At 42.7% G+C, this 27,820-nt stretch overlaps 1 protein-coding gene across 1 annotated transcript; it reads right to left on the reverse strand.

Moving 5' to 3' along the window:
• Positions 1–6,280: 6,280 nt before the first annotated feature.
• Positions 6,281–8,547, reverse strand: LOC307025687 (D(5)-like dopamine receptor). The gene has a single exon (XM_079660525.1). The coding sequence runs from the start codon at positions 8,231–8,233 to the stop codon at positions 7,028–7,030; it is 1,206 nt and encodes a 401-aa protein (XP_079516651.1). The 5' UTR covers positions 8,234–8,547; the 3' UTR covers positions 6,281–7,027.
• Positions 8,548–27,820: the final 19,273 nt, after the last annotated feature.

The raw sequence follows: 27,820 nt of genomic DNA on the forward strand, positions 1-27,820 counted from the left end.
TGAAAGCATGTCTCCTCAAGGTGCTGAATGAAAGCATGTCTCCTCAAGGTGCTGAATGAAAGTATGTGTCCTCAAGGTCCTGAATGAAAGCATGTGTCCTCAAGGTGCTGAATGAAAGCATGTCTCCTCAAGGTGCTGAATGAAAGCATGTCTCCTCAAGGTGCTGAATGAAAGCATGTCTCCTCAAGGTGCTGAATGAAAGCATGTCTCCTCAAGGTCCTGAATGAAAGCATGTGTCCTCAAGGTGCTGAATGAAAGCATGTCTCCTCAAGGTGTTGAATGAAAGCATGTGTCCTCAAGGTGCTGAATGAAAGTATGTGTCCTCAAGGTGCTGAATGAAAGCATGTCTCCTCAAGGTGCTGAATGAAAGCATGTCTCCTCAAGGTGCTGAATGAAAGCATGTGTCCTCAAGGTGCTGAATGAAAGCATGTGTCCTCAAGGTGCTGAATGAAAGCATGTCTCCTCAAGGTGCTGAATGAAAGCATGTGTCCTCAAGGTGCTGAATGAAAGCATGTGTCCTCAAGGTGCTGAATGAAAGCATGTCTCCTCAAGGTGCTGAATGAAAGCATGTGTCCTCAAGGTGCTGAATGAAAGCATGTCTCCTCAAGGTGCTGAATGAAAGCATGTCTCCTCAAGGTGCTGAATGAAAGCATGTGTCCTCAAGGTGCTGAATGAAAGCATGTGTCCTCAAGGTGCTGAATGAAAGCATGTGTCCTCAAGGTGCTGATTGAAAGCATGTCTCCTCAAGGTACTGCATGAAAGCATGTGTCCTCAAGGTGCTGAATGAAAGCATGTCTCCTCAAGGTGCTGAATGAAAGCATGTGTCCTCAAGGTGCTGAATGAAAGCATGTCTCCTCAAGGTGCTGAATGAAAGCATGTGACCTCAAGGTGCTGAATGAAAGCATGTGTCCTCAAGGTGCTGAATGAAAGCATGTGTCCTCAAGGTGCTGAATGAAAGCATGTGTCCTCAAGGTGCTGAATGAAAGCATGTGTCCTCAAGGTGCTGAATGAAAGCATGTGTCCTCAAGGTGCTGAATGAAAGCATGTCTCCTCAAGGTGCTGAATGAAAGCATGTCTCCTCAAGGTGCTGAATGAAAGCATGTGTCCTCAAGGTGTTGAATGAAAGCATGTGTCCTCAAGGTGCTGAATGAAAGCATGTGTCCTCAAGGTGCTGAATGAAAGCATGTCTCCTCAAGGTGCTGAATGAAAGCATGTCTCCTCAAGGTGCTGAATGAAAGCATGTGTCCTCAAGGTGTTGAATGAAAGCATGTGTCCTCAAGGTGCTGAATGAAAGCATGTCTCCTCAAGGTGCTGAATGAAAGCATGTGTCCTCAAGGTGCTGAATGAAAGCATGTGTCCTCAAGGTACTGAATGAAAGCATGTGTCCTCAAGGTGTTGAATGAAAGCATGTGTCCTCAAGGTGCTGAATGAAAGCATGTGTCCTCAAGGTGCTGAATGAAAGCATGTCTCCTCAAGGTGCTGAATGAAAGCATGTCTCCTCAAGGTGCTGAATGAAAGCATGTGTCCTCAAGGTGTTGAATGAAAGCATGTGTCCTCAAGGTGCTGAATGAAAGCATGTCTCCTCAAGGTGCTGAATGAAAGCATGTGTCCTCAAGGTGCTGAATGAAAGCATGTGTCCTCAAGGTGCTGAATGAAAGCATGTGTCCTCAAGGTGCTGAATGAAAGCATGTGTCCTCAAGGTGCTGAATGAAAGCATGTCTCCTCAAGGTGCTGAATGAAAGCATGTCTCCTCAAGGTGCAGAATGAAAGCATAAGCATGTCTCCTCAAGGTGCTGAATGAAAGCATGTGTCCTCAAGGTGCTGAATGAAAGCATGTCTCCTCAAGGTGCTGAATGAAAGCATGTGTCCTCAAGGTGCTGAATGAAAGCATGTCTCCTCAAGGTGTTGAATGAAAGCATGTCTCCTCAAGGTGCTGAATGAAAGCATGTGTCCTCAAGGTGCTGAATGAAAGCATGTGTCCTCAAGGTGCTGAATGAAAGCATGTGTCCTCAAGGTGTTGAATGAAAGCATGTGTCCTCAAGGTGCTGAATGAAAGCATGTCTCCTCAAGGTGCTGAATGAAAGCATGTGTCCTCAAGGTGCTGAATGAAAGCATGTCTCCTCAAGGTGCTGAATGAAAGCATGTGTCCTCAAGGTGTTGAATGAAAGCATGTGTCCTCAAGGTGCTGAATGAAAGCATGTCTCCTCAAGGTGCTGAATGAAAGCATGTCTCCTCAAGGTGCTGAATGAAAGCATGTCTCCTCAAGGTGCTGAATGAAAGCATGTCTCCTCAAGGTGCTGAATGAAAGCATGTGTCCTCAAGGTGCTGAATGAAAGCATGTGTCCTCAAGGTGCTGAATGAAAGCATGTGTCCTCAAGGTGCTGAATGAAAGCATGTGTCCTCAAGGTGCTGAATGAAAGCATGTGTCCTCAAGGTGCTGAATGAAAGCATGTGTCCTCAAGGTGCTGAATGAAAGCATGTGTCCTCAAGGTGCTGAATGAAAGCATGTGTCCTCAAGGTGCTGAATGAAAGCATGTGTCCTCAAGGTGCTGAATGAAAGCATGTCTCCTCAAGGTGCTGAATGAAAGCATGTGTCCTCAAGGTGCTGAATGAAAGCATGTGTCCTCAAGGTGCTGAATGAAAGCATGTGTCCTCAAGGTGCTGAATGAAAGCATGTCTCCTCAAGGTGCTGAATGAAAGCATGTGTCCTCAAGGTGCTGAATGAAAGCATGTCTCCTCAAGGTGCTGAATGAAAGCATGTGTCCTCAAGGTGCTGAATGAAAGCATGTGTCCTCAAGGTGCTGAATGAAAGCATGTCTCCTCAAGGTGCTGAATGAAAGCATGTGTCCTCAAGGTGCTGAATGAAAGCATGTCTCCTCAAGGTGCTGAATGAAAGCATGTGACCTCAAGGTGCTGAATGAAAGCATGTCTCCTCAAGGTGCTGAATGAAAGCATGTGTCCTCAAGGTGCTGAATGAAAGCATGTGTCCTCAAGGTGCTGAATGAAAGCATGTGTCCTCAAGGTGTTGAATGAAAGCATGTGTCCTCAAGGTGCTGAATGAAAGCATGTCTCCTCAAGGTCCTGAATGAAAGCATGTGTCCTCAAGGTGCTGAATGAAAGCATGTGTCCTCAAGGTGCTGAATGAAAGCATGTGTCCTCAAGGTGCTGAATGAAAGCATGTGTCCTCAAGGTGCTGAATGAAAGTATGTGTCCTCAAGGTGCTGAATGAAAGCATGTCTCCTCAAGGTGCTGAATGAAAGCATGTCTCCTCAAGGTGCTGAATGAAAGCATGTGTCCTCAAGGTGCTGAATGAAAGCATGTGTCCTCAAGGTGCTGAATGAAAGCATGTCTCCTCAAGGTGCTGAATGAAAGCATGTGTCCTCAAGGTGCTGAATGAAAGCATGTGTCCTCAAGGTGCTGAATGAAAGCATGTCTCCTCAAGGTGCTGAATGAAAGCATGTGTCCTCAAGGTGCTGAATGAAAGCATGTCTCCTCAAGGTGCTGAATGAAAGCATGTCTCCTCAAGGTGCTGAATGAAAGCATGTGTCCTCAAGGTGCTGAATGAAAGCATGTGTCCTCAAGGTGCTGAATGAAAGCATGTGTCCTCAAGGTGCTGATTGAAAGCATGTCTCCTCAAGGTACTGCATGAAAGCATGTGTCCTCAAGGTGCTGAATGAAAGCATGTCTCCTCAAGGTGCTGAATGAAAGCATGTGTCCTCAAGGTGCTGAATGAAAGCATGTCTCCTCAAGGTGCTGAATGAAAGCATGTGACCTCAAGGTGCTGAATGAAAGCATGTGTCCTCAAGGTGCTGAATGAAAGCATGTGTCCTCAAGGTGCTGAATGAAAGCATGTGTCCTCAAGGTGCTGAATGAAAGCATGTGTCCTCAAGGTGCTGAATGAAAGCATGTCTCCTCAAGGTGCTGAATGAAAGCATGTCTCCTCAAGGTGCTGAATGAAAGCATGTGTCCTCAAGGTGTTGAATGAAAGCATGTGTCCTCAAGGTGCTGAATGAAAGCATGTGTCCTCAAGGTGCTGAATGAAAGCATGTCTCCTCAAGGTGCTGAATGAAAGCATGTCTCCTCAAGGTGCTGAATGAAAGCATGTGTCCTCAAGGTGTTGAATGAAAGCATGTGTCCTCAAGGTGCTGAATGAAAGCATGTCTCCTCAAGGTGCTGAATGAAAGCATGTGTCCTCAAGGTGCTGAATGAAAGCATGTGTCCTCAAGGTACTGAATGAAAGCATGTGTCCTCAAGGTGCTGAATGAAAGCATGTCTCCTCAAGGTGCTGAATGAAAGCATGTCTCCTCAAGGTGCTGAATGAAAGCATGTCTCCTCAAGGTGCTGAATGAAAGCATGTCTCCTCAAGGTGCTGAATGAAAGCATGTGTCCTCAAGGTGCTGAATGAAAGCATGTCTCCTCAAGGTGCTGAATGAAAGCATGTCTCCTCAAGGTACTGAATGAAAGCATGTCTCCTCAAGGTGCTGAATGAAAGCATGTGTCCTCAAGGTGCTGAATGAAAGCATGTGTCCTCAAGGTGCTGAATGAAAGCATGTGTCCTCAAGGTGCTGAATGAAAGCATGTCTCCTCAAGGTGCTGAATGAAACCATGTGTCCTCAAGGTGCTGAATGAAAGCATGTCTCCTCAAGGTGCTGAATGAAAGCATGTCTCCTCAAGGTGCTGAATGAAAGCATGTCTCCTCAAGGTGCTGAATGAAAGCATGTGTCCTCAAGGTGCTGAATGAAAGCATGTGTCCTCAAGGTGCTGAATGAAAGCATGTGTCCTCAAGGTGCTGAATGAAAGCATGTCTCCTCAAGGTGCTGAATGAAAGCATGTCTCCTCAAGGTGCTGAATGAAAGCATGTCTCCTCAAGGTGCTGAATGAAAGCATGTGTCCTCAAGGTGCTGAATGAAAGCATGTGTCCTCAAGGTGCTGAATGAAAGCATGTTTCCTCAAGGTGCTGAATGAAAGCATGTGTCCTCAAGGTGCTGAATGAAAGCATGTCTCCTCAAGGTGCTGAATGAAAGCATGTCTCCTCAAGGTGCTGAATGAAAGCATGTGTCCTCAAGGTGCTGAATGAAAGCATGTGTCCTCAAGGTGCTGAATGAAAGCATGTCTCCTCAAGGTGCTGAATGAAAGCATGTCTCCTCAAGGTGCTGAATGAAAGCATGTCTCCTCAAGGTGCTGAATGAAAGCATGTGTCCTCAAGGTGCTGAATGAAAGCATGTGTCCTCAAGGTGCTGAATGTTCTCTAAAGGCTGCATGTGTTGTTGCTGGAGATGTTTCTTCATGTGGAACATTTGGGTTTCTATACCTGCATCCTTTCTGAAGCTGTTTCTCCTGAAGGAGGAGACGTGGGTCGGACACCGTAGAAAATACAATTTTACCGTCAAAATGTTCTGAAGATGTGAAGCTTTTGGGAAAAGGGTCCAGTATTGAAACCGTTTGGATGATCTGAATCCTCTCCTCTCTTCCTCCTTATGTTTCCTCGACTAAAACCTCCTGCAATTACCTGAAGGGCCAATTAGCCACTGGAGCTAATTGTGTAATTGTTGTAAATGACGGTCGGTCTTTAACAAAGGAAAGCTCCAGACCCTCACATCAAACACAGCCCGGTTCAGACGTCACTCTAAAGCAAACGGCTCGGAGAAGAACACAGCCCCGCACCGTGCTTTGAGACGCTGCTGCTTTTATTTCTGCGTTCCTAACATTCAGACACTTTTTAAAACCCATCCGCTGAAGGTGAATCTTTTGTATCAAACAGGCTTTGGATAATTGTGTGTTCGCTCTCAGACGTGCAAGGTGTTTTTTTGCAGCTAATTTATGCACTAAAGTGTGGATGGTTTCAAATGCATGCTTAGAATGAGCAGCTCTTACAGCTTGAGATGAAATGTGTTTGTTTAATGACAGACTGGAGTGTGCACGTGTGTTTATAACAATGTTTTATTAAAATACTTTCTGCAGATTATGCTGTATTTTCAGGGCAGATTTTTAATAATATCCTCTCTCTTTTATGCATTTATCATTTATTGTGTAGGTTAATGCAAATGTAAAGCACTCTACATTACCCTATGTGCTTTCAAACTATAATTACTTTACCTTTTATTATAACGTGTGGTTTTTAAGCAACATTTTGAAAACAATTTCCCCCCGACACGATAAAGTACATTTAACCATTTATTAAAACAACTGAAAACAACAGCCTGAGTGCTTCAGAGTCAGACGGTAGCCAAACTAATGGATGGCTTTGTTTGAAAGACTCTTCATTTTTTGAAGGCTTGTCTCAAAATCCCGGATGAAAAAACATCTTGAGAATAGAGTTAACATTTTCATTTTAAAATACTCTAACTTTTGAGAAAATGACTTGAATGAGTGTAGATCAATGGGTAAAAGTATTTTTGGGCCCAATCACGGCAAACACTAGGAGGGGAATGAAGTTTTATATTTGGACGAGTACAAAACATTTGATTCAACAGAACTTTTTAAGAGCGTGTCTCGAAATCCCCGCATGAAAACACATCTTCACTGAGTATGACGTCAACGCTTTGAGAAAAACACGATGAAGAGTCTTTAAAGTCTTTGTGCCCCTCACACGTCGTGGATCTGACCCGGGATCAGATAGCGTAAAATAAAAATGTTGCTTCACCAGAAAATGTTGAGGGCTCGTCTCGAAACCCCCGGATAAAAACACTGAGAATGAAGTTTACATTTCAATTTAAATTCGGCACCAATGAAGAGCCTTTGAAGCCCCAGAGTTGGGCTGCTCACTGGTCCAGGGTCAGGTAGCATAACATTTGAATTTTGCACCAAAAAAAGCCTTAAAGTTTAAGAGAATTAAGTGTAAGTCAATGGGAAAAAGTCTTGTTGGGCCCATTGACGTTTGTCGCAATATCCCCACAAAATGACCTCACTGAACTTTTTGAGGGCTTGTCTCGAAACCCCCGGATAAAAACACATCTTTACTGAGAATAAAGTTAATTTAAATTAGCAATTTGGCACCAAAGAAGAGTCTTTAAAGTCTTTGTGCCCCTCACAGGTCGTGGATCTGACCCGGGATCAGGTAGCAGTCGTTGGGACCGGAGGAGTTGAAGGGCATCAGGTCCAGACAGATCTCCGCCTCACACTGAAAGATGACAGAGACTTTGTCAAAGTTCACTTCCTGTCTCTGCACACCTGCAACCGGAACTACTTCCTTCTGCAGGGTAGAGTCGTGGCGGTAGGACACCAACTCGTTGCTGAAGTCCACCGCCTGCACCTCAGAACTGGAGCAGAACTTCCCGCAGCCCAGCAGCGTGGAGAAGGCCTTCCTGAAGTCCGCGTTGAAGGCGTAGATCACCGGATTCAGGGAGGAATTCGCCCATCCGAACCACACGAAAACGCTGAAAGTCGTGTCGCTGACGCACGCACTTCCTCTCTGCGAATCACAGAAAGGAACCACGCAGTTCAACACAAAAAACGGCAGCCAGCAGAACACAAAAACCCCCATGATGACGGAGAGGGTCTTCAGCACTTTGGTTTCTCTCTTGAAAGACGTCTTCAGAGAACTCTCTTCCTGCGTCGAAACACGATGGTGGTGGCTTCGTGGATTTCGTCCTGCCGTTGCTGCTGCATTTTCCAGGGACGAAATGCGCCGGATTTGGGTCTGAGCGATGCGGAAAATACGCGTGTACGTTCCCACCATGATCACCACGGGGATGTAGAAGCTGATGAGCGACGAGGAGATGGCGAAGCTTCGGTTCAGGCGAGTGTTGCAGTCCAACATGTTAATCGCTGAGGTGGAGTTTTGCACACGGTGCCAGTTGAGCTGCACGGGGATGAAGGAGATTAAAATGGAGAGCGTCCACGCAACACCGATCATCAGGTGAGCGAACCTGCGCGTCATCCTTCTCTCGTAGCGAAAAGGACTGGAAATGGCCCAGTATCGATCCATGCTGATGACGCACAGGTTCAGGATGGACGCGGTGGAGCACATGATGTCAAAAGCCACCCACGTGTCACAGAAACATCCGAAAAGCCACGTGCCAGAGACCTCGGACACGGCGCGCCACGGCATCACGAGCACGGCCACGCACAGGTCAGACACCGCCAGCGACACCACGAAGGAGTTGGTGACTTTGGAGCGCAGGTGGCGGAACCGGATCACTGCGAGGCAAACCAAAGCGTTCCCGAGGAGCGTGGAGACGATCAGGGAAAAGAGCACGCAGCCGGTGAGCGTGCGGAGGCTGAGGCTGCTCATCACAACGTGCAAGCCCCCAGGAAGAAGTGCTCCGGACTCTGAGGAAAAGATTCCTTGTGTCCAAACGGCGGTACTACAACTTCCGTATCAGTCCGTGACGTCACCCGGCCCAGAAAGACTTTCTCCCATTGACTAACATGTTAAACTAAATAAACTACCAGCACGAACACGTGTATAGCCCTTATTAGATTCATTCGGTCCTTAAAGTTGTAAAATGCACAAAAAGCCGAATCCAGATTTATTTGTCTCTCTCCATTTGTTGGACTGAGCCGAGAACGGGAGATCGGAGGTCGGGCTTAATGGCAGGAGGCGGGGCTTAATGGAAACTGCGGATGCTCTATAAACTACATACAGGTACTTCTGCTCTGAAAGCAAGGCATGATGGGTAATCTGTTACGTTTTGCTCTCGAAAACGCCAGGCCATTTTGTGTTTGCCAATTAGCGGCTCTCATAGGAAAGAAAGACTCCATCTCCAACGCTGTATCCAGTTCTTATTAAACATCTTCATCCCAACGCACCAGCACCGCGTCCGCGTGTCCAAACCGCCTCAGCGCGCGGAGAAAAATACCCTCTTGTGAGAGATGTCCCCCCCTCTCAGCTGCACAGCATCAAACTGCACAGAGAGAGAGAGAGAGAGAGAGAGAGAGAGAGAGAGAGAGCGAGAGAGAGAGAGAGACTATTCAAACAGTCTATGACGTCTATGATATGATGTTGTTAAGGTAACCCTTTTTATCTAAAATAGTAAAAAGTCTAATAATGGAATTTCCTGGAATCATAGATCATTACCGTTTCATATCAACAGCATGTCCAGAAACTCCAAATCATAATGTAAGAAAGTTACAGGTAACCTTTTTTATCTAAAGTCAATAACAACAAGTATAATGATGGACTCAGAATAATACATGTTCCCCCTCTCAGCTGCACAGCATCAAACTGCACACACACACATACACAGAGAGAGAGAGAGAGAGAGAGAGAGACAAACAGTCTGTAATATGTCTTTTTATCTAAATGCAATAATAAAAAGAGGAATACTGAGCTGATTTATGTTTGATACTGTCTATTCTCTAGATGATCATTTACACATTTAAGATCAATAAAGCTAAATATATTTATCAGTTTTTACTATGTGCCCAAAGTTTAATAAGTGAGGCACATTGCGTTAGAAAGCTAAAGGAGAGTGCTGCCCTCTGCTGGACACACACCGACAACACACCACCACAAATACTGGATACTCTTCATTAAAAAAAGGAAACATGTATAAGTACACAACAATCATTTGTATGTCAAACAAATCTGCAAACACGACAAACTGTTTTACGTTTAATTTATTTAATTTAATTTGTATATATAGTTATGTCTGGACAGAGGTGGGAAGTAACTAAGTACATTCACTCAAGTATTCAAATATTCCTACACTCTGGTACTTCTACTTGTACTCAAGTAGAAGATCTGAGTACTTCTACTTTTACTCAAGTAGAAGATCTGAGTACTTCTACTTTGACTAAAGTAGAAGATCTGAGTACTTCTACTCAAGAACAAGATCTGAGTACTTCTACTCAAGAACAAGATCTGAGTACTTCTACTTTTACTCAAGTAGAAGATCTGAGTACTTCTTCTTTTACTCAAGTACAAGATCTGAGTACTTCTTCTTTTACTCAAGTACAAGATCTGAGTACTTCTACTTTTACACAAGTACAAGAATACTGAACAAGTATTATTTGGTGTATAGAGGACTGTGCTTATAGTCATTAAAAGACTATCAGTCTGTGATGGACTGTCTCTATCAGAAAGTAGTTTTCTGTATTATTGTAGACCAGATTGTAAGTACTGGTCTTTAGTGCTGAGTGTCTGTGTGAGTGTGAGAGTATGTGTCTCTGTGTGAGAGTGTGAGTGTGTGTGTGTGTGTGTGTGTGTGTGTGTGTGTGTGTGTGTGTGTGTGTGTCTCTGTGTGTGTGTGTGAGTGTGAGAGTATGTGTCTCTCTGTGTGTGAGTGTGTCTGTGTGTCTCTGTGTCTGTGTGTGAGTGTGTCTGTGTGTCTGTGTGTCTCTGTGTCTGTGTGTGAGTGTGTCTGTGTGTCTGTGTGTCTCTGTGTCTGTGTGTGAGTGTGTGAGTGTGTGTCTCTGTGAGTGTGTGAGTGTGTGTCTCTGTGAGTGTGTGTCTCTGTGAGTGTGTGTCTCTCTGTGTGTCTCTGTGAGTGTGTGTCTCTCTGTGTGTCTCTGTGAGTGTGTGAGTTTGTGTCTCTGTGAGTGTGTGTCTCTGTGAGTGTGTGTCTCTCTGTGTGTCTCTGTGAGTGTGTGTCTCTCTGTGTGTCTCTGTGAGTGTGTGTCTCTCTGTGTGTCTCTGTGAGTGTGTGAGTGTGTGTCTCTGAGTGTGTGTCTCTGTGTGTCTCTGTGAGTGTGTGTCTCTCTGTGTGTCTCTGTGTCTGTGTGTCTCTGTGAGTGTGTGTCTCTCTGTGTGTCTCTGTGTCTGTGTGTCTCTGTGAGTGTGTGTCTCTCTGTCTCTCTGTGTGTCTCTGTGAGTGTGTGTCTCTCTGTGTGTCTCTGTGTCTGTGTGTCTCTGTGAGTGTGTGTCTCTCTGTCTCTCTGTGTGTCTCTGTGAGTGTGTGTCTCTCTGTCTCTCTGTGTGTCTCTGTGAGTGTGTGTCTCTCTGTGTGTCTCTGTGTGTCTGTGTGCCTGTGTGTCTCTGTGTGTCTCTGTGAGTGTGTGAGTGTGTGTCTCTGTGTGTCTGTGTGCCTGTGTGTCTCTGTGTGTCTCTGTGAGTGTGTGTGTGTGTGTGTCTCTGTGAGTGTGTGAGTGTGTGTCTCTCTGTGTGTCTCTGTGTGTCTGTGTGAGTGTGTGAGTGTGTGTCTCTCTGTGTGTCTCTGTGAGTGTGTGTCTCTCTGTGTGTCTCTGTGTGTCTGTGTGCCTGTGTGTCTCTGTGTGTCTCTGTGAGTGTGTGTGTGTTTGTGTCTCTGTGAGTGTGTGAGTGTGTGTCTCTCTGTGTGTCTCTGTGAGTGTGTGTCTCTCTGTGTGTCTCTGTGAGTGTGTGAGTGTGTGTCTCTGTGTGTCTCTGTGAGTGTGTGAGTGTGTGTCTCTGTGAGTGTGTGAGTGTGTGTCTCTCTGTCTAGCTGACTCAGGTGCAAACATTCTAGAACCCAAGCACAAAGCGACATTCCATTAGCTTTGTGATGTCATAGGTGATGTCACGCACACATGATGACGTCATGGACGATGAGGCCATACCTGATGGAACACATGATGGCACATGTAACATTTGAAAGCTTTGAGTTTATAAATGCACTTTATTATTCCTATTATTCTTGTTTTTTTGTCATTTTTATTATGATTATGATGATCATTATTATTATTATTATTGTACATATTTTACGTTGGTAACTAATAAAATATCCTTAATAATATTTCCAGTGATTTTTTTTCTCAGCAGTTATTCCAAAACCAAACACAAGGTGGTGGAGTTACTGTAAAATAATAATTATAAATATAATGATTAGTAAATATAATAAGCCTGGGATAAAATTATGGTCATAAATAATGCTGAAGATAACAGGATGATTTCACAAAAGATTAGTTAAAAAATACATGTTTAATTAAAAATCTTCCGGGGAGGAACGGGTTATGTTTACAGTGCATGATGACGTCAGTGTCAGCTGTTCTGCCGTGTGTGTGTGTGTGTTTGAGTCGTTTGAGTGTGTGTGTGTAGATGATTCAGCAGCTAGTTCAGTCCCAGCAGCTCGTCCTCCGCACATGTGCAACAACACACAAGCACACGGGAATTATTGATCACACACACACGGGAAACACACAAGGCTTTTCTTTTGGATATGTGTTCACCTGCTGACAGAGAGTGAACCCCTGCAAGGTGAGCGGGAACATGGCGGAGACCCCGTAGTGTTCGGTAGCTGCAGGCCGGAAAACAGCAGCCAAAACCCGGCAGCAAAACCGAGAATTCTCGCCTCTCGGATCTCCAGTGGATTTGATTCTGGTTGTAACTCATTATCAGGACTTGTATCTTCTGCTGTGGGCTCTTACACTTTCTTCGGCTGGATTTAACTGAAGAAAATCCTCACTGACATCCAGATGGCTTCATTCAAACATCTCCAATTGCACATTTCCGCATTTTGATGTCTGAGGCTCCGTCTACCCTGCAGGTGAGTTATTTTGGGAAACATCCTCCTTATAATATAAATGTGTTACCCCATATTCATATATACACACATATAACATTACATGCTTTATATTTCCCTTACATATCTGGAGAAAAGTGACATATTTAGCTCCAAACAGCTGGATAAAATGGAGTGTTTTCTTAACGGGCTTCTGAATGACAGCACAGTGATGCTGTTTGATGCTAACCAGACATATCGACTTTATATTAGCCTTTGACATCCTTTAAATCTATTATATCATAAACAATCTATCACCTGCTATGTAAGTATATGATACAACACATTAAAACACATTCTGTTTGGTTGGTTTTCACAAATACAGGCATATTGTGTTGGTGTGTGATGATTAGCAACACACACAAACAACACACAATATGTTATTATAATGAAAATATGTTTAAATTCTTTTTAAAATACGTGTTCAAATATCACATGATTATTAAAAAAAATACAAATGACCACACTGTATTTTTCATTAATACGTTAAAGTAACCTGTTTAAATATAATTATATACAGATACTATTAATTGAATTTTGAAATATTCAAAATATGTTTGCAAATGTATCTTGGAGACACATTGATGTTAATGAAATAAATAAATAAAGACGTTTCTCTGATTTATTACATTACATTAATTATGAAATGGCAAATTTTAATTATAGCAGCAATAACATATCAGCAGTTTAGTAGTTTTATGTATTTAATCAATAAAATATGGAAAAAATTCAATGATAATAATCAATTAGGAGTTGATGCCTTATATAATATGAAAACACAGTGTTTATATGATATCCCATAATAGTTTGCTGCATTATGGAAACATGACGCTGTTGATAGTCTGCATTTAAATCAGATTACACCTCTTTACAATAGATATGTATTTACAGTACATCAGTTTGAAGTCATCAGTGTTTCTAAGCAAAAACAATCACACAATTATTACTGAAATGTAAGTTTTCTACTTAAATAAAATACATTCACTACAAACCTTGTATTCACTGTATAAACACAATTAATATTAATCTAAAGGTGTTTTACCTAAATGAATATTCATAACAGCTGTTCTATTAGTAGAGTTTCAGTGAATTATAAACACTAAAAACATATTTTAACTAATGTATTTTTTAATATGTAACAGGCTAATTGAAAAGCTTCCATCACACGTTCCCACAGTCCAAAATGAAATCTTAAAAATATCTGGTTTTGATCGACAAAACCCCCCAAAATATTCGTGAAGTGAAAACAGAGGAGAAACGACTGAAACATGTGAAAGTTGTTCCAGTTTCTGCGAGGAATGTTTTCGATCTATGTAAATATGTATGGCTCCTGGAGGTGGTTTCTGTGGTCAATGGAGGAAAGGGCTGATCTGGTTCTCTTTTGATTTGTACTCCTTTGGTACCAACTTTAGATCCATTTATTTAGCTTTAGCAGTCAAACAATCACCTTTATTTGGACCGAAGTCATTGTGGGATTGTGAATATTTCCTTAAATGTTCAAAAAGTGCTAAAATAGGCTACATACTCTGATAATGCTACATGCTAAAGACATTTAACTCTGCAGGGGATCTAGCTAGCGTTAGCTGTTAGCAGCAGAGTCTGGCTAAATAACGGAGCTAACAGCTAAAGCTAACGGAGATTCCCTCAAGTTACATTGTGGTGCGTTCAAGCTCTTATCAATAAAATACAGTCTTGGGGGAAGCACAGACGGATCATTAACGTTCTTGTATCAGAGCTAACAGCTAAAGCTAACTGAGGTTGCATTGAGTTAGAATATGGTGTGTTCAAGCTCTAGTTAGTAACAATAAGTATTGGGAAAAGGTTTATTAAATAAATCCAGTTATTATAGTAGTTTTTTAACAATGCATTTTGTATTCGGTGATATAGAGCTTAAAGATACAATTGAGTTACATTAAGATGTGTTCCAGAGCTATTTGGAGTACGAGGCAATCGGAGTATAAGACATAATATATATCTATGAATATATGATGATTTGACACAACATTGGGCAGAAGTAAATGATAGATATCCAGTTTTTATTATAGGTTTTTTACATACAATGAATTCCCTTTGGTGTCGGAGAGCTAAAAGCTAATGCTAAAGCTAATGCTAAAGCTAACAGAGTTTCCGTTGAGTTACATTATGATGGTTTAGGCACTATTCAGTCAAATTAAATATTAGCCGTTGGTAAATTATAAGTTATCTTGATGCGTTGATATGCAATCCTGTAGGTTTTGAAGAGAAACTTGAATAAATCCAGATGTTTTCACAGCAAAATAAAAAAGATAGCCTATAACAGAGTATGACCTGTTTGACTTCATTACGACACCAGTATGCTAACGGTAAAGGATTGTATGTTGAAGGACATATAATATTTATTTACATTTATAACTAATTGTACTCTTCCCTAGGGTTTTGTAATGTTTTTTAACACATGATACAGATGCAGGGAGAAGCTTTTGGGTCCAGCTTATCAAAAATACATTTTCCGGTCTGTTCTCAAAGCACAAAGGCATCCCGTCTGGTGAATAGTTAATGCAAAAGTGGATTTCTGTAACACACAAAACACTAAATAAAGACAATGTGACATTAAATATGAAAGTAGAGCTGACTCTGTCCTCACGCTTCATTACTCTCTGAGGTTAATTAGTGAGAAGCTCTTAAAGAGGCCCCTTTAAAGCCCACTCATCAGTTAGCTTCACGGCTAACGTCCTGCTGACTCGTTTCATTTACAGAATCTCCCTGACTTTCCCTTTATCTCCAATCTCTGCTGATTCGCTGCTTCCCCCTCTTTCTGGTTGTTTACGACTCTTCGTTTGCTCTCTTTGTTTGTCCTCCCCTTCACATGGAGGTGTTGGTCAGCTGTAGTAGCTTTCTGTAGGACTGCAGTTTACCCGGTATTAATAGATCTTTCTGTCGTTGTAGTGATGCGACGTTCGCGAACGATCGATTCTTTTGAACAGCTCTTGGTACGAACGAAGGGAACCGAGTCGTACTTGGTGAGAGCTGTTCTTTTTACCGCTGGTTCTCTGCCGGCCATGACTCCACTCGCCTTTACGGGAACCTGCTCTCCTGAACGCACATTAGCCGTAGATGATGGCGTGACGCTGCTTGAGTGGTAGTTCGGCTGAGAGATGTAGTAAGTTAGACATTTTCTGTGAGTTAAAAGTAGATTTCTGGCAGTACAGTCAGTCTTCATCCTGGTGATTATGTTGCAGATAAACCTATTAACCCCGCCCCCTTAAAAAAAGCGTCTCTTTTGAACGGCTCTCGGGAAGGAACGGAGCCATGAGATCCGGCTCCCTTCAAAGAGCCGTAATTCCCCTCACTATGTCGTTGATCTTCTTGATTAACAGGGTTTAGTATTGAGTAATGTCCATGGAGCTCCCAGAGGTGAAGCTAACGGTTCCAATCAGCAACTAGTCCAAAGCCAGAACACGTTTTACAGTTAACAAATAAAACCAGGACGTTCTTGCATTGGAGAAACCTCTCTTTTAGCTAGACACATGATTACTGACCTTCTAATTCCCAGTTTCCTCTTTGAGCTAAACTGAAGTCTTGAACCAGCAGCGATTCGGTCTATTCATCTTCACACAAATCTTGCGTTGTAAACCTTAAAACCTTAAACCTTAAAACCCAGTAGGTCTGCAACTAACACATATTTTCCTAAAGATGGATCTGAGGGTTATTTTGGACTGATAGATATATTTGAACAGCAGCTGGAAAGCTTTAATGCTGACACAGAACATCAAGAAGCTGCAAGTGACAATCATTTACATCGATTCTAACATTTTAGATCAACGCTTTGGGCGTATAACATATCTGACATTCCCAGTCCCTCAAAGTTGAAGGTATGTCATTAAAGGTGTGGATTTGTGAATCCAAAAGCCAAAGTTGTTCACTGATATAACTCTAATTTGATTTAAAGCAGCGAGTCTTTGCATAAAAGCGGACACGCCTGCTTGTGCTCAGTCTGGCTTTCGGCATTAAAAGCTTCTCCTCCGCCTCTGAGGGTGCATTTCCTCTCTGATGGATAATGGATGCAGGAAATGTTTGGTGAATCTTTTCCATCTCGAAAGTCTGCCCCGTTTCCTCCTCGGATCAAATCATCCGAGCTGCTGTCGAGCCACTTAGTGTTTAAAGAGTCTGACGTATTTCATCGACTGGGAACGCCTCCCTCAGTTTAGACTCCAACATGGAGAAGATGTTTGTTTCACATCCGCTCAGAAAGACTTGATTTCTAAAGCTAGCTTAGTTTGAATCAATCACAGTAACTTCTTTAAGGTCCCCTGTTATGCTAAATCCACTTTGTGATGCCATGTTTCTTTGTCTTGTGTAACCATTAGCCAATCAGCAACCAAGGTACCCCCCCCCCCGGTTATCACCTGAATCTCCTCCTAGACCTCCATTGAGTTCTTTGTAACCAAATCTCTCTCAGAGGGGCGTGGGGAGGGGCTCCTCATTTTCATCTAAAGTAACAGACAGAGAATCAGCACTGTGGAAACAGGGGTGAAACCGGGGGGATTATGGGTAATTCTGCAATAATCTGTTTGGTGTTTCAGCCAATCAGAGGGGGGGACCTTTAAGTTACAGCATGTACCTGACAAAGTTTCCTAAAATAAACCCAAAGCAACAAAGAAAGCTTTCATCGCGTTGCAGTTTTATAGCCAGATGTTTGTAGCAACAGTCTCTATTGTGTTTACCTCTACGAGAGAATGGACTTTAAAGGCTACAAACAACAACATGCTAACAAGCTAACGGTACATGTTAGCTCACCGTAGATTGTTGGTGTAAGGCTCAGTTTCTCCAATTTGGATGAACAGAAAACTGGTTGATTTTTGTATATTATTTCTGCAACTAAACGGCACGGTGGGTTTCTCGCTGCTCTCAAAAATAATGAATATCTTCTCACTGGCACTTGGGCTATTTGTGCATTTGTTGACAGACAGCGTTTCTGATTCTTTCTACTTGTTTCTTTTTGACACCATACTTTAAAACATTAACAAACAAATAAACCCAATGTACTTCAACTCACTGTACGCTCTTTTATTGCAGTTGGCACTGAAACAGTATGCTAACTAATGTACCTGTAACATACTGATTTGAAACAGGTTCATGTTGGCAGCACAGTCTGTTTGGATGTTAGGATTTACACCTGGAAAAATATGCAAATAAACGGTGAAAACTACTTCCTGTTCCCCATTGACGTGTGAGTCAGATCACAACTTCCTCTTTTCATTCTTCTTGTAAACAGCTCTACACTTTTACATCACATGTCACATGTTAGTCGCTTTTATCCAAAGAGACTAACATACTCAACACTGTGGACACTCCCCACAGGAGCTCTTTGGGGTGAAGTGTCTCAGGGACACAACCACATGCTGACTGCAGTGGGGTTTGAACCTGAGACCTTAACTATATTTAACCGGATGAAGGATTTTAGTCACGGACGTCAGGATCTTAACCGGTGGACTCATCAAACCTTAAGTCATGATCTAACAAGTCATGATCATGCAGGTTGCTTACCCTCAAATAAGGGGGTTCATCTGTGAATGAAGAAGAGTGGGGTCCAGAAGGGATCCAAGAGATGAAACATGAAACTATAGGAAGCTTCATTATCACATTAGGGAATTAACATACGTGACCAAATAGGTCATTTAGCTTTTTATTCCACAATTAAAACCTTTCTGTGCAAATAGCAGCAAAGTAGAGGACATCTTTTAAACAACATTATCAAAATAAAATGAAGAACAGCTATACACCAGCTCCTTTGTGCCGTTTGAACCTTTCTCATATGGAGTAACACCGGCAAAGGCATCTGGAATAGTTGTTTGCTGTGCATGCAGACTCAGAGCCTGCATGTCACTCCACTCAAGCACCCCTGACATGAGAGCCGCGCAAGTTTTCCTTTAGTAGCAAGCAGCAAAATAATTGTAACATGACGTGTTTGAGTTAATTTACCTACTTGATATCGAACGCCCTAAAAAAAAAAAAGAAAGAATTGTGAATATTGCGCATATCGCGGTTATCGCCATGACACGGTATATCGTTCAGCCCTAGTGTAAATACTTGTCTCTAGCTTCCCTTTTTAATGCTAAATAGTTTCTTAAAACAACTTAAAGGGGACCTATCATGCAAAATGCACTTTGTGATGTCTTTTCTACATCACTGTGTCCCCGGTGTCTCAGACATGTTTGGAATAGGTGTGGCCCTACAATATGTTTCAAATATAGCATGATAGGTCCACTTTCATTTGTATTATCCTTATATATTCCTTATTTATTTTATATTACTTACTTTGTAACTTATCTTTAGATTGTTTATGTTGGCAGCACCAGACACCAAAGCAGATTCCTTGTATGTGTAAACGAACCTGGCTATAAACTGGATTCTCATTCTGAATATTATCTTCCCGGACAAAGAGCAAACACTAAGATATTTCTGCATGTGAACGTAGTGTTTGTTACGCAAGAGACGACGTTCTTTCCACTTTAACCTTTCCTCTAGTTTCCTTGGCGTTCTCAGGATTTATTGCATATTTAACCATTTAACCATTTAACCATTAATCTGCTGTGAAAGTGCTCAGACATTCAGCCGGCGATGAGCTGCAGGGTTTCCAGGAACAGAGTCAGAGAAGGAGCTGCTTTGAGGCTGGTTAATGATGTCTGGGGTTATTAGAATGAAACATAATGAAAACTCTTGAAAAGAACATATTGTATTTCTTTTAAACAATTTTTTTAATAATGTATGCCTTAGTTTTTTTAAATTTTTGTGTATGATATTTTTTTGCATTTTATCAAATGTAATTCTCCCATAATGTAAAATGGCACGTTAATGTTTTTAATACATTTATCATATTCGTAGTATTATAATTGTTCTGTTTCTACAGCTCTAAAAGCTATTAATAATTAGTTTATTCCACACATGACGGTTATTTTAAAGTACATGTTCACTTTTACTGTTTTAAACTTAAAGGTGGGGTAGGTAATTCACTTCAGAAACACTTGTTGTTATATTCCATGGAATGCTCTTAACATCCAGATAGCAATGAATATCTGAAGTGCTTTGACAATAAATCCATAAATAATTTCATCTGTGGAAGCCGTGGCGCTGTAAAAAGCACGACCAATCATCTGAGCCGGCTAAAGTAACTGGATGGCCTACCTGCCTGTCAGCCTTCCATCTGTGCACAAACTGATCTCTACCCTCATTGGTCATGTGCACGTTCGTGTGTGTTGGAGGAGGGGCTCTGTGAGGAAGTCTGAAGGAAGGGGCAGATTTTTTCCGGCTGTGTATTTTCAAATTCTAGCCACTCCAGCTGGTTTCTCCATTCTTACCTACCCTACCTTTAATGTTAACTTAGAAGCATGCATGCAAAAGTATTAAAGATAAAAAAAGTTACACAATTTACGAAATACACATCCTGTAACAGTTCTGAGGATTCAGCAGCCAGGTATATATTGTAGGGCTGTGCGATTATGGCAAAAATCATAATCACGATTATTTGGGTCAATAATTGATATCACGATGATTTTGACGATTATTCATTGACCATTTATTGAACTTTAAAACAAATATTATTTTACCAATAAACAAGATCAACAAATGTGTTGGAGCGCACTTCCAAAACCATACTAAACATATATTAATATGATAAATAAAACGAAATTAGACCAAAATAAATGAAATCAAATATATTGCAGTGCACAGTCACAACCTACTGAAACTCCTTAACATAGAGCCAACATGTTGGTAAAACATGTTCAACATATTCCACTCAGTTAAACGTTGAAGGCTGGCCCACCGTCATGGTCCAGAAGTAACAGGAAATACATGTTGAACTACAATTTAAGACCAAATCAAAATGTTTTGGCCACCATGGCAAAAGCTGGTAGGGCTGCTCATGTCATCTCTTAAACACCAGCCTGTTGACATGGTCTGGTTTCAGAGATGAGCGCAGGCAGGGGAACATATTGCCCCCTGTACTGAAGACCCTCTCTGAAGAGGAACTTGTGGCAGTGCTGCCTCACATGAGACAGGAAACAAGAAAAGACTCTGAATCCTTTCTTTGCCATTATATAAAAAGTGTTGCTACAAAAGTATAAATGAGGCTCACTAATAAGACGACTCAGATCTGAAGCTACACAGGAATCTGCTGCAAAGTGCAATAAAAAACAACATTAATAAAATCAAACCCTTTTTTTGTTGCATTTTATTAGAGTATAAAAAGAAATGCCTTTAAAATAGGATGCAAGCAACACTAGTTTCTAAACCTGAATGATAATAGACTATAATCAATTTAAACAGAACAGATCTGAATGTTTGCATTCTTATACCATTTTGTACAATAATTATAATGAATAAGTTCAAACTAAAACGTACAGTTGATTAATAACGGTCTCTAACTTGAGTTTTTATCATATCAAAAACCTGTTGAAATGCTGCTGTTATTTTGACTGTCCCCCAAAAGCGCGCCGGCAGCCTCCAGGAATACTTCTTTCACAACTTCTCCGTCTTTGAAAGACTTCATGTGTTTCTCCAGAACGTGACTGACTCGATGAGATGCTCTGGCAGCAGCCTTGCTCTTGTTGTTGGGCCTGGTGGAAATGGACTGCTGTGCATTTAGCTGTCCTCTCAGGCCCCTCCCCTTTTGGGAGCGTAGCGCAGAATCAGGAGGGAGTTCCGTCTCGTAGCGTTTGTGCACTGTTTTGAAATGCTGCTCCTAAATGACCCTTCTTCGATGAAGCCACGCTCGCATTGCAGATGAGACAGATGGACTTTGAATTGGAATAGATACAAAAATAATCATCCTCCCACTCGGAGTGAACATTATATATTTTGGGCTTTTTTGCTTCTGCCATAATTGCGGTCTTGTGTGCGTGCGGGCTGTCACTCCTGTTGCCACGGACAACGTCAGCAAACTAGTGCACTGCCCGCTTCCCACCAGCCCCGCCCAGACACATGGGGTCACGCCGGCCAATCACAAAGCTTTGATGCGTTCAAGTGCATTATTCTGACACAGGAAGATTATGTTATAGGACATTAATGATAAAACAGAATATTGTTGTTCTATTTTTAGACACATCTCGCGATCGACTGGGAATCTCCCAGCGATCGACTGGGAATCTCCCAGCGATCGACTGGTTGGGCTCCCCTGGGCTAGACCATAGGTCCGTTGTGGTGGCAAAGCAGTCAACTGAAGCCACATCTCTCTCAACTTCCCCGCGGCATTTGTCACATAGCGCAGGCAGCGCAGACCTGCTGGAATAATACCGAGGCGGCATCGCGTAACGCTTCTCCAACGTGCTGACAGGTTGCTTAAAGCCCTGGTTGCTAACAGTGCTGCTAACTGGGCACGTATCTTTAGCGATGTGAAATGTAATGGCACCTGTCTCTGTGTCTCTGCGAGCTCGTAGGCCGTTGCTCTGTACCGTCCTGAACCGATGATGTGATGATGTGGTGGATGAAGTCTGCTTTTTGTTGTACTATTGCCCGGTCGTATTGCACTTTGTGTTTCAGACGGTTGAAGAGGTTGGTTGTGTTAGCGTGCGGTGCCAACACAACCTGGTAACAAACCCTGCACTTTGTTTTGCTCCACGTCGGACTCCTGAAAGCCAAAGTACTTCCAAATAGTGGAAATAGTTTTACTCTTCTTTTTAACAAGTTGCTGCTCTTGTTCGCGCTGAACACTCACAACAACAGTTATTAACTCAATATAAATATATATGTTGCACATTAGTTGGTTTTCAGCCGATGAGCTGCAGGAGCTCTTTTTCTTGGAGGGATTCAGAGAAAGAGCTGCTTTGAGGCAGATTAATGATGCTGGGGGGGGGGGGGGGGGGGGGAGGGGTCCTTTACTGGAGTGAGAGGAGCACAACGGGGAGTTTGTCTATGCAAAGTGACTGAGAAACGAGAGGGGGGAGGGGATAGACACATTCTGGAAAAGGCTCCCGGGCAACCATTCATGTGTTTTATATATTTTAAGCAAAGGTGGGAAGGAGTGGAGTACAAAACCTCCTTCCTTCCTTCCATCATTACTTACTCACTTCCATACTTCCTTATATACTTACTCACTTCCTTCCTTCCTTCCATCATTACTTACTTACTTCCATACTTCCTTATATACTTACTCACTTCCTTCCTTCCTTCCATCATTACTTACTTACTTCCATACTTCCTTATATACTTACTCACTTCTTTCCTTCCTTCCATCATTACTTACTCACTTCCATACTTCCTTATATACTTACTCACTTCCTTCCTTCCTTCCATCATTACTTACTTACTTCCATACTTCCTTATATACTTACTCACTTCCTTCCTTCCTTCCTTCCTTCCTTACTTAGCTTCTTACTTACTTGCCTACCTACTTATATACTTACTCATTTGCTTTGTTCCTTCATTCCTTCCTTCCTGACGTAGCTACTTACTTATGTACTTCCTTCCTTCCCTTGTATCCTTCTTATCTCCTTCCCTTTTTTCTTTCCTTGCTCTCTTCTCACTGCATTATCCCCTCTTCCCTTTTCTTCGTCTCATCTCCAAATCAAAAATCTGTATTTTATACTTTTTCTTTTGTACATTTTCCTCCTCCATTCTTTCCTTCCTTCCTTTCCTACTCTTCGTGTGACCTCTACAGTAACGTTCAAGGACAGTCTGTAAAGTTCAGTTTCAGACTCACAGAAAACTGAAACCCATGTGTTGTAACCAGAGTTGGGAAGTAGTGAAGTAAAGATGTACTTAAGTACATGTTTCTGGTATCAGTACTTTACTCCACTTCACATCTTTCTGTGAAAATGTGAATTGTGCAACTCCATTACTGCACATCCTACAGTGTGAGTTTTATATTATTTTATGGTTTGTCTTTAATGTCTCTGAGGGGCTAATGCTACGTTTGTTAGCATCAGCAGTTTTGTGTTGGAGGTGAAGCAGAGACTTCATAGACCAGGAGAGCCCAATACGTCGATTTTTTCTTTTTTAAAGTTAGCCTATCATCCATCCTTACTAAGGCCTTTGATTGACGTGCAGGTGAGCCAGTCTGAGTTGTGTCATACGGGTTCATGCAGTGAGGAGGGGGCCTCACCTCCTCATCTGAGGCGCAAATGCTGCGCACATGTATGCGCTTATGCAGCGCAATTATTGTAAGCGGCCCTGTAGGTAGATCTCTTGGGCTTGGTCATTTTAAAAGTAACTCCCAAGCTGAAAAAGTGTGGGCACTCCTGCCTTAGACTGTCTGTGGGCGAGTCTCTCTCTCTCTCTCAGTCTCTCTCTCTCTCTCTCAGTCTCTCTCTCTCTCTCAGTCTCTCTCTCTCTCTCTCAGTCTCTCTCGCTCTCTCTCTCTCTCTCTCTCTCTCTCTCTCTCTCTCTGTGTGTGTGTGTCAGTCATAAAGCTGCTCTGGGTCTCAGTTTGAGCTGAAACACGGTCATGAACACTGAAACATTTACCTTTTAGTTTTTTTGTAAATTAAATTTCATCACATGTCACATGTTAGATGCTTTTATCCAAAGCGATTAACATACTCAATACTGTGGTCAATCCCCACAGGAGCACTTTGGGGTGAAGTGTCTCAGGGACACAACGACATGCTGACTGCAGTGGGGTTTGAACCTGTGACCCCTGATCCCAACACCAACGCACTATCCACTGCGCCACACGTTTTAGCGTCAAAAATATTGTAAATGTATTATTTATATTATTTTGAAATGAAACCAAATGAAAACAGGACAACAGCATATGTTTTAAGATATTTTATTATTCTAAGTAATGCTTTAGTTTTAGGTATATATATATATTTTGAATTTTTTGTGTGTATCTTTTTTGCAATTTAGAAAATGTTTACTCCAAAACCCATAATGTAAAATGGCACATACATCTTTTTAAACAAGGGTATTATATTCTTATTATTATTTTAATGTTCCTACAGCTCTAAATGTTATTATTATTTGTAAAATGCATTTGAAGTAAAAGTGAACTTCTCCACCAGAGAAGTGAAATTAACTTTATAAAGACAGTAACTCATATGAAATCTCTCAAAGCAGCAGAACGAGCAGATCTCGAGCTTCTGTGTTTATGTAACGCCTGTAAAAAGATATCCGTCTCTTTCTAATAATACGGTCGAGTGCTTCTCCGTCTGTCTGGATATTTTAGCGTGACGTCGGTCTGTCCGGAGGAAACACAGATCAGGTTTCAGCGAATTATAAAAACTCAGCGTGGCTAAAAGAGGGTTTCTATTTCCACGAGGAGTCGCTCTGACTGGGGCGACTTTCAATCCAGTCTGAGGGGAAGTTTAAAAGTGGAGCAGAGAGGGAAGTCGGTGCAGACGTCAGCATGCACTATTCAAAAAGACATTAACAACATCTCAAATACATGATGCACTATAATAATTACAAATGATATTCTGGAACCTGTTTGCTGAAATGTTCAAACACAGCCGTAGATGGACTGTACTTATATATCGCTTTATCCAGTCTTTCAGACAAAGCCCTTTACAAACTACATGTCATTCACCCATTCACTCAGAGCAGTGCACCTGACTCTAGGACCTAACATTCACACAGAGCAGTGCACCTGACTCTAGGACCTAACATTCACACAGAGCAGTGCACCTGACTCTAGGACCTAACATTCACATAGAGCAGTGCACCTGACTCTAGGACCTAACATTCACTCAGAGCAGTGCACCTGACTCTAGGACCTAACATTCACACAGAGCAGTGCACCTGACTCTAGGACCTAACATTCACATAGAGCAGTGCACCTGACTCTAGGACCTAACATTCACACAGAGCAGTGCACCTTGCTCTAGGACCTAACATTCACTCAGAGCAGTGCACCTGACTCTAGGACCTAACATTCACTCAGAGCAGTGCACCTGACTCTAGGACCTAACATTCACTCAGAGCAGTGCACCTGACTCTAGGACCTATCATTCACTCAGAGCAGTGCACCTGACTCTAGGACCTAACATTCACTCAGAGCAGTGCACCTGACTCTAGGACCTATCATTCACACAGAGCAGTGCACCTGACTCTAGGACCTAACATTCACACAGAGCAGTGCACCTGACTCTAGGACCTAACATTCACTCAGAGCAGTGAGCCTGACTCTAGGACCATTCACACAGAGCAGTGCACCTGACTCTAGGACCTAACATTCACTCAGAGCAGTGCACCTGACTCTAGGACCTAACATTCACACAGAGCAGTGCACCTGACTCTAGGACCTAACATTCACTCAGAGCAGTGTACCTGACTCTAGGACCTAACATTCACACAGAGCAGTGCACCTGACTCTAGGACCTAACATTCACTCAGAGCAGTGCACCTGACTCTAGGACCTAACATTCACACAGAGCAGTGCACCTGACTCTAGGACCTAACATTCACTCAGAGCAGTGTACCTGACTCTAGGACCTAACATTCACACAGAGCAGTGCACCTGACTCTAGGACCTAACATTCACTCAGAGCAGTGTACCTGACTCTAGGACCTAACATTCACTCAGAGCAGTGTACCTGACTCTAAGACCTAACATTCACACAGAGCAGTGCACCTGACTCTAGGACCTAACATTCACACAGAGCAGTGCACCTGACTCTAGGACCTAACATTCACACAGAGCAGTGTGCCTGACTCTAGGACCTAACATTCACACAGAGCAGTGCACCTGACTCTAGGACCTAACATTCACTCAGAGCAGTGTACCTGACTCTAGGACCTAACATTCACACAGAGCAGTGCACCTGACTCTAGGACCTAACATTCACTCAGAGCAGTGCACCTGACTCTAGGACCTATCATTCACACAGAGCAGTGCACCTGACTCTAGGACCTAACATTCACTCAGAGCAGTGAGCCTGACTCTAGGACCTAACATTCACACAGAGCAGTGCACCTGACTCTAGGACCTAACATTCACACAGAGCAGTGTGCCTTCCTCTAGGACCTAACATTCACTCAGAGCAGTGCACCTGACTCTAGGACCTAACATTCACACAGAGCAGTGTGCCTTCCTCTAGGACCTAACATTCACACAGAGCAGTGCACCTGACTCTAGGACCTAACATTCACTCAGAGCAGTGCACCTGACTCTAGGACCTAACATTCACTCAGAGCAGTGCACCTGACTCTAGGACCTAACATTCACACAGAGCAGTGTACCTGACTCTAGGACCTAACATTCACTCAGAGCAGTGCCCCTGACTCTAGGACCTAACATTCACACAGAGCAGTGCACCTGACTCTAGGACCTAACATTCACACAGAGCAGTGCACCTGACTCTAGGACCTAACATTCACTCAGAGCAGTGTACCTGACTCTAGGACCTAACATTCACACAGAGCAGTGTACCTGACTCTAGGACCTAACATTCACACAGAGCAGTGCACCTGACTCTAGGACCTAACATTCACTCAGAGCAGTGTACCTGACTCTAGGCTCTAACATTCACACAGAGCAGTGCACCTGACTCTAGGACCTAACATTCACTCAGAGCAGTGTACCTGACTCTAGGACCTAACATTCACACAGAGCAGTGCACCTGACTCTAGGACCTAACATTCACTCAGAGCAGTGTACCTGACTCTAGGACCTAACATTCACACAGAGCAGTGCACCTGACTCTAGGACCTAACATTCACACAGAGCAGTGCACCTGACTCTAGGACCTAACATTCACACAGAGCAGTGCACCTGACTCTAGGACCTAACATTCACTCAGAGCAGTGCCCCTGACTCTAGGACCTAACATTCACACAGAGCAGTGCACCTGACTCTAGGACCTAACATTCACACAGAGCAGTGCACCTGACTCTAGGACCTAACATTCACACAGAGCAGTGTACCTGACTCTAGGACCTAACATTCACACAGAGCAGTGCACCTGACTCTAGGACCTAACATTCACTCAGAGCAGTGCACCTGACTCTAGGACCTAACATTCACTCAGAGCAGTGCACCTGACTCTAGGACCTAACATTCACACAGAGCAGTGTACCTGACTCTAGGACCTAACATTCACACAGAGCAGTGTACCTGACTCTAGGACCTAACATTCACACAGAGCAGTGCACCTGACTCTAGGACCTAACATTCACACAGAGCAGTGTACCTGACTCTAGGACCTAACATTCACACAGAGCAGTGTACCTGACTCTAGGACCTAACATTCACACACCGTTGGCCATCGGGAGCAACTCAGGGTTCAGGGTCTCGCCCAAGGATACATCGACATGCGCACTCCCTCGCAGGCACAGTCGCCCTCGTATATATTCCTTTGTATTATTCGGCATTCAAACCTATAATAAAGTGATAATAATAATATTACCATTAGGGCAGAATTTACAAGGAATTAATTTACGTCATTTAAAAAAATATATACATTTACACATGAAAATTCCAAAACCACAAATTAACAAGAAAAAAG

Source organism: Notothenia rossii (assembly GCF_949606895.1).
Source record: "Notothenia rossii genome assembly, chromosome: 11".
Lineage (NCBI taxonomy): Eukaryota > Metazoa > Chordata > Actinopteri > Perciformes > Nototheniidae > Notothenia > Notothenia rossii.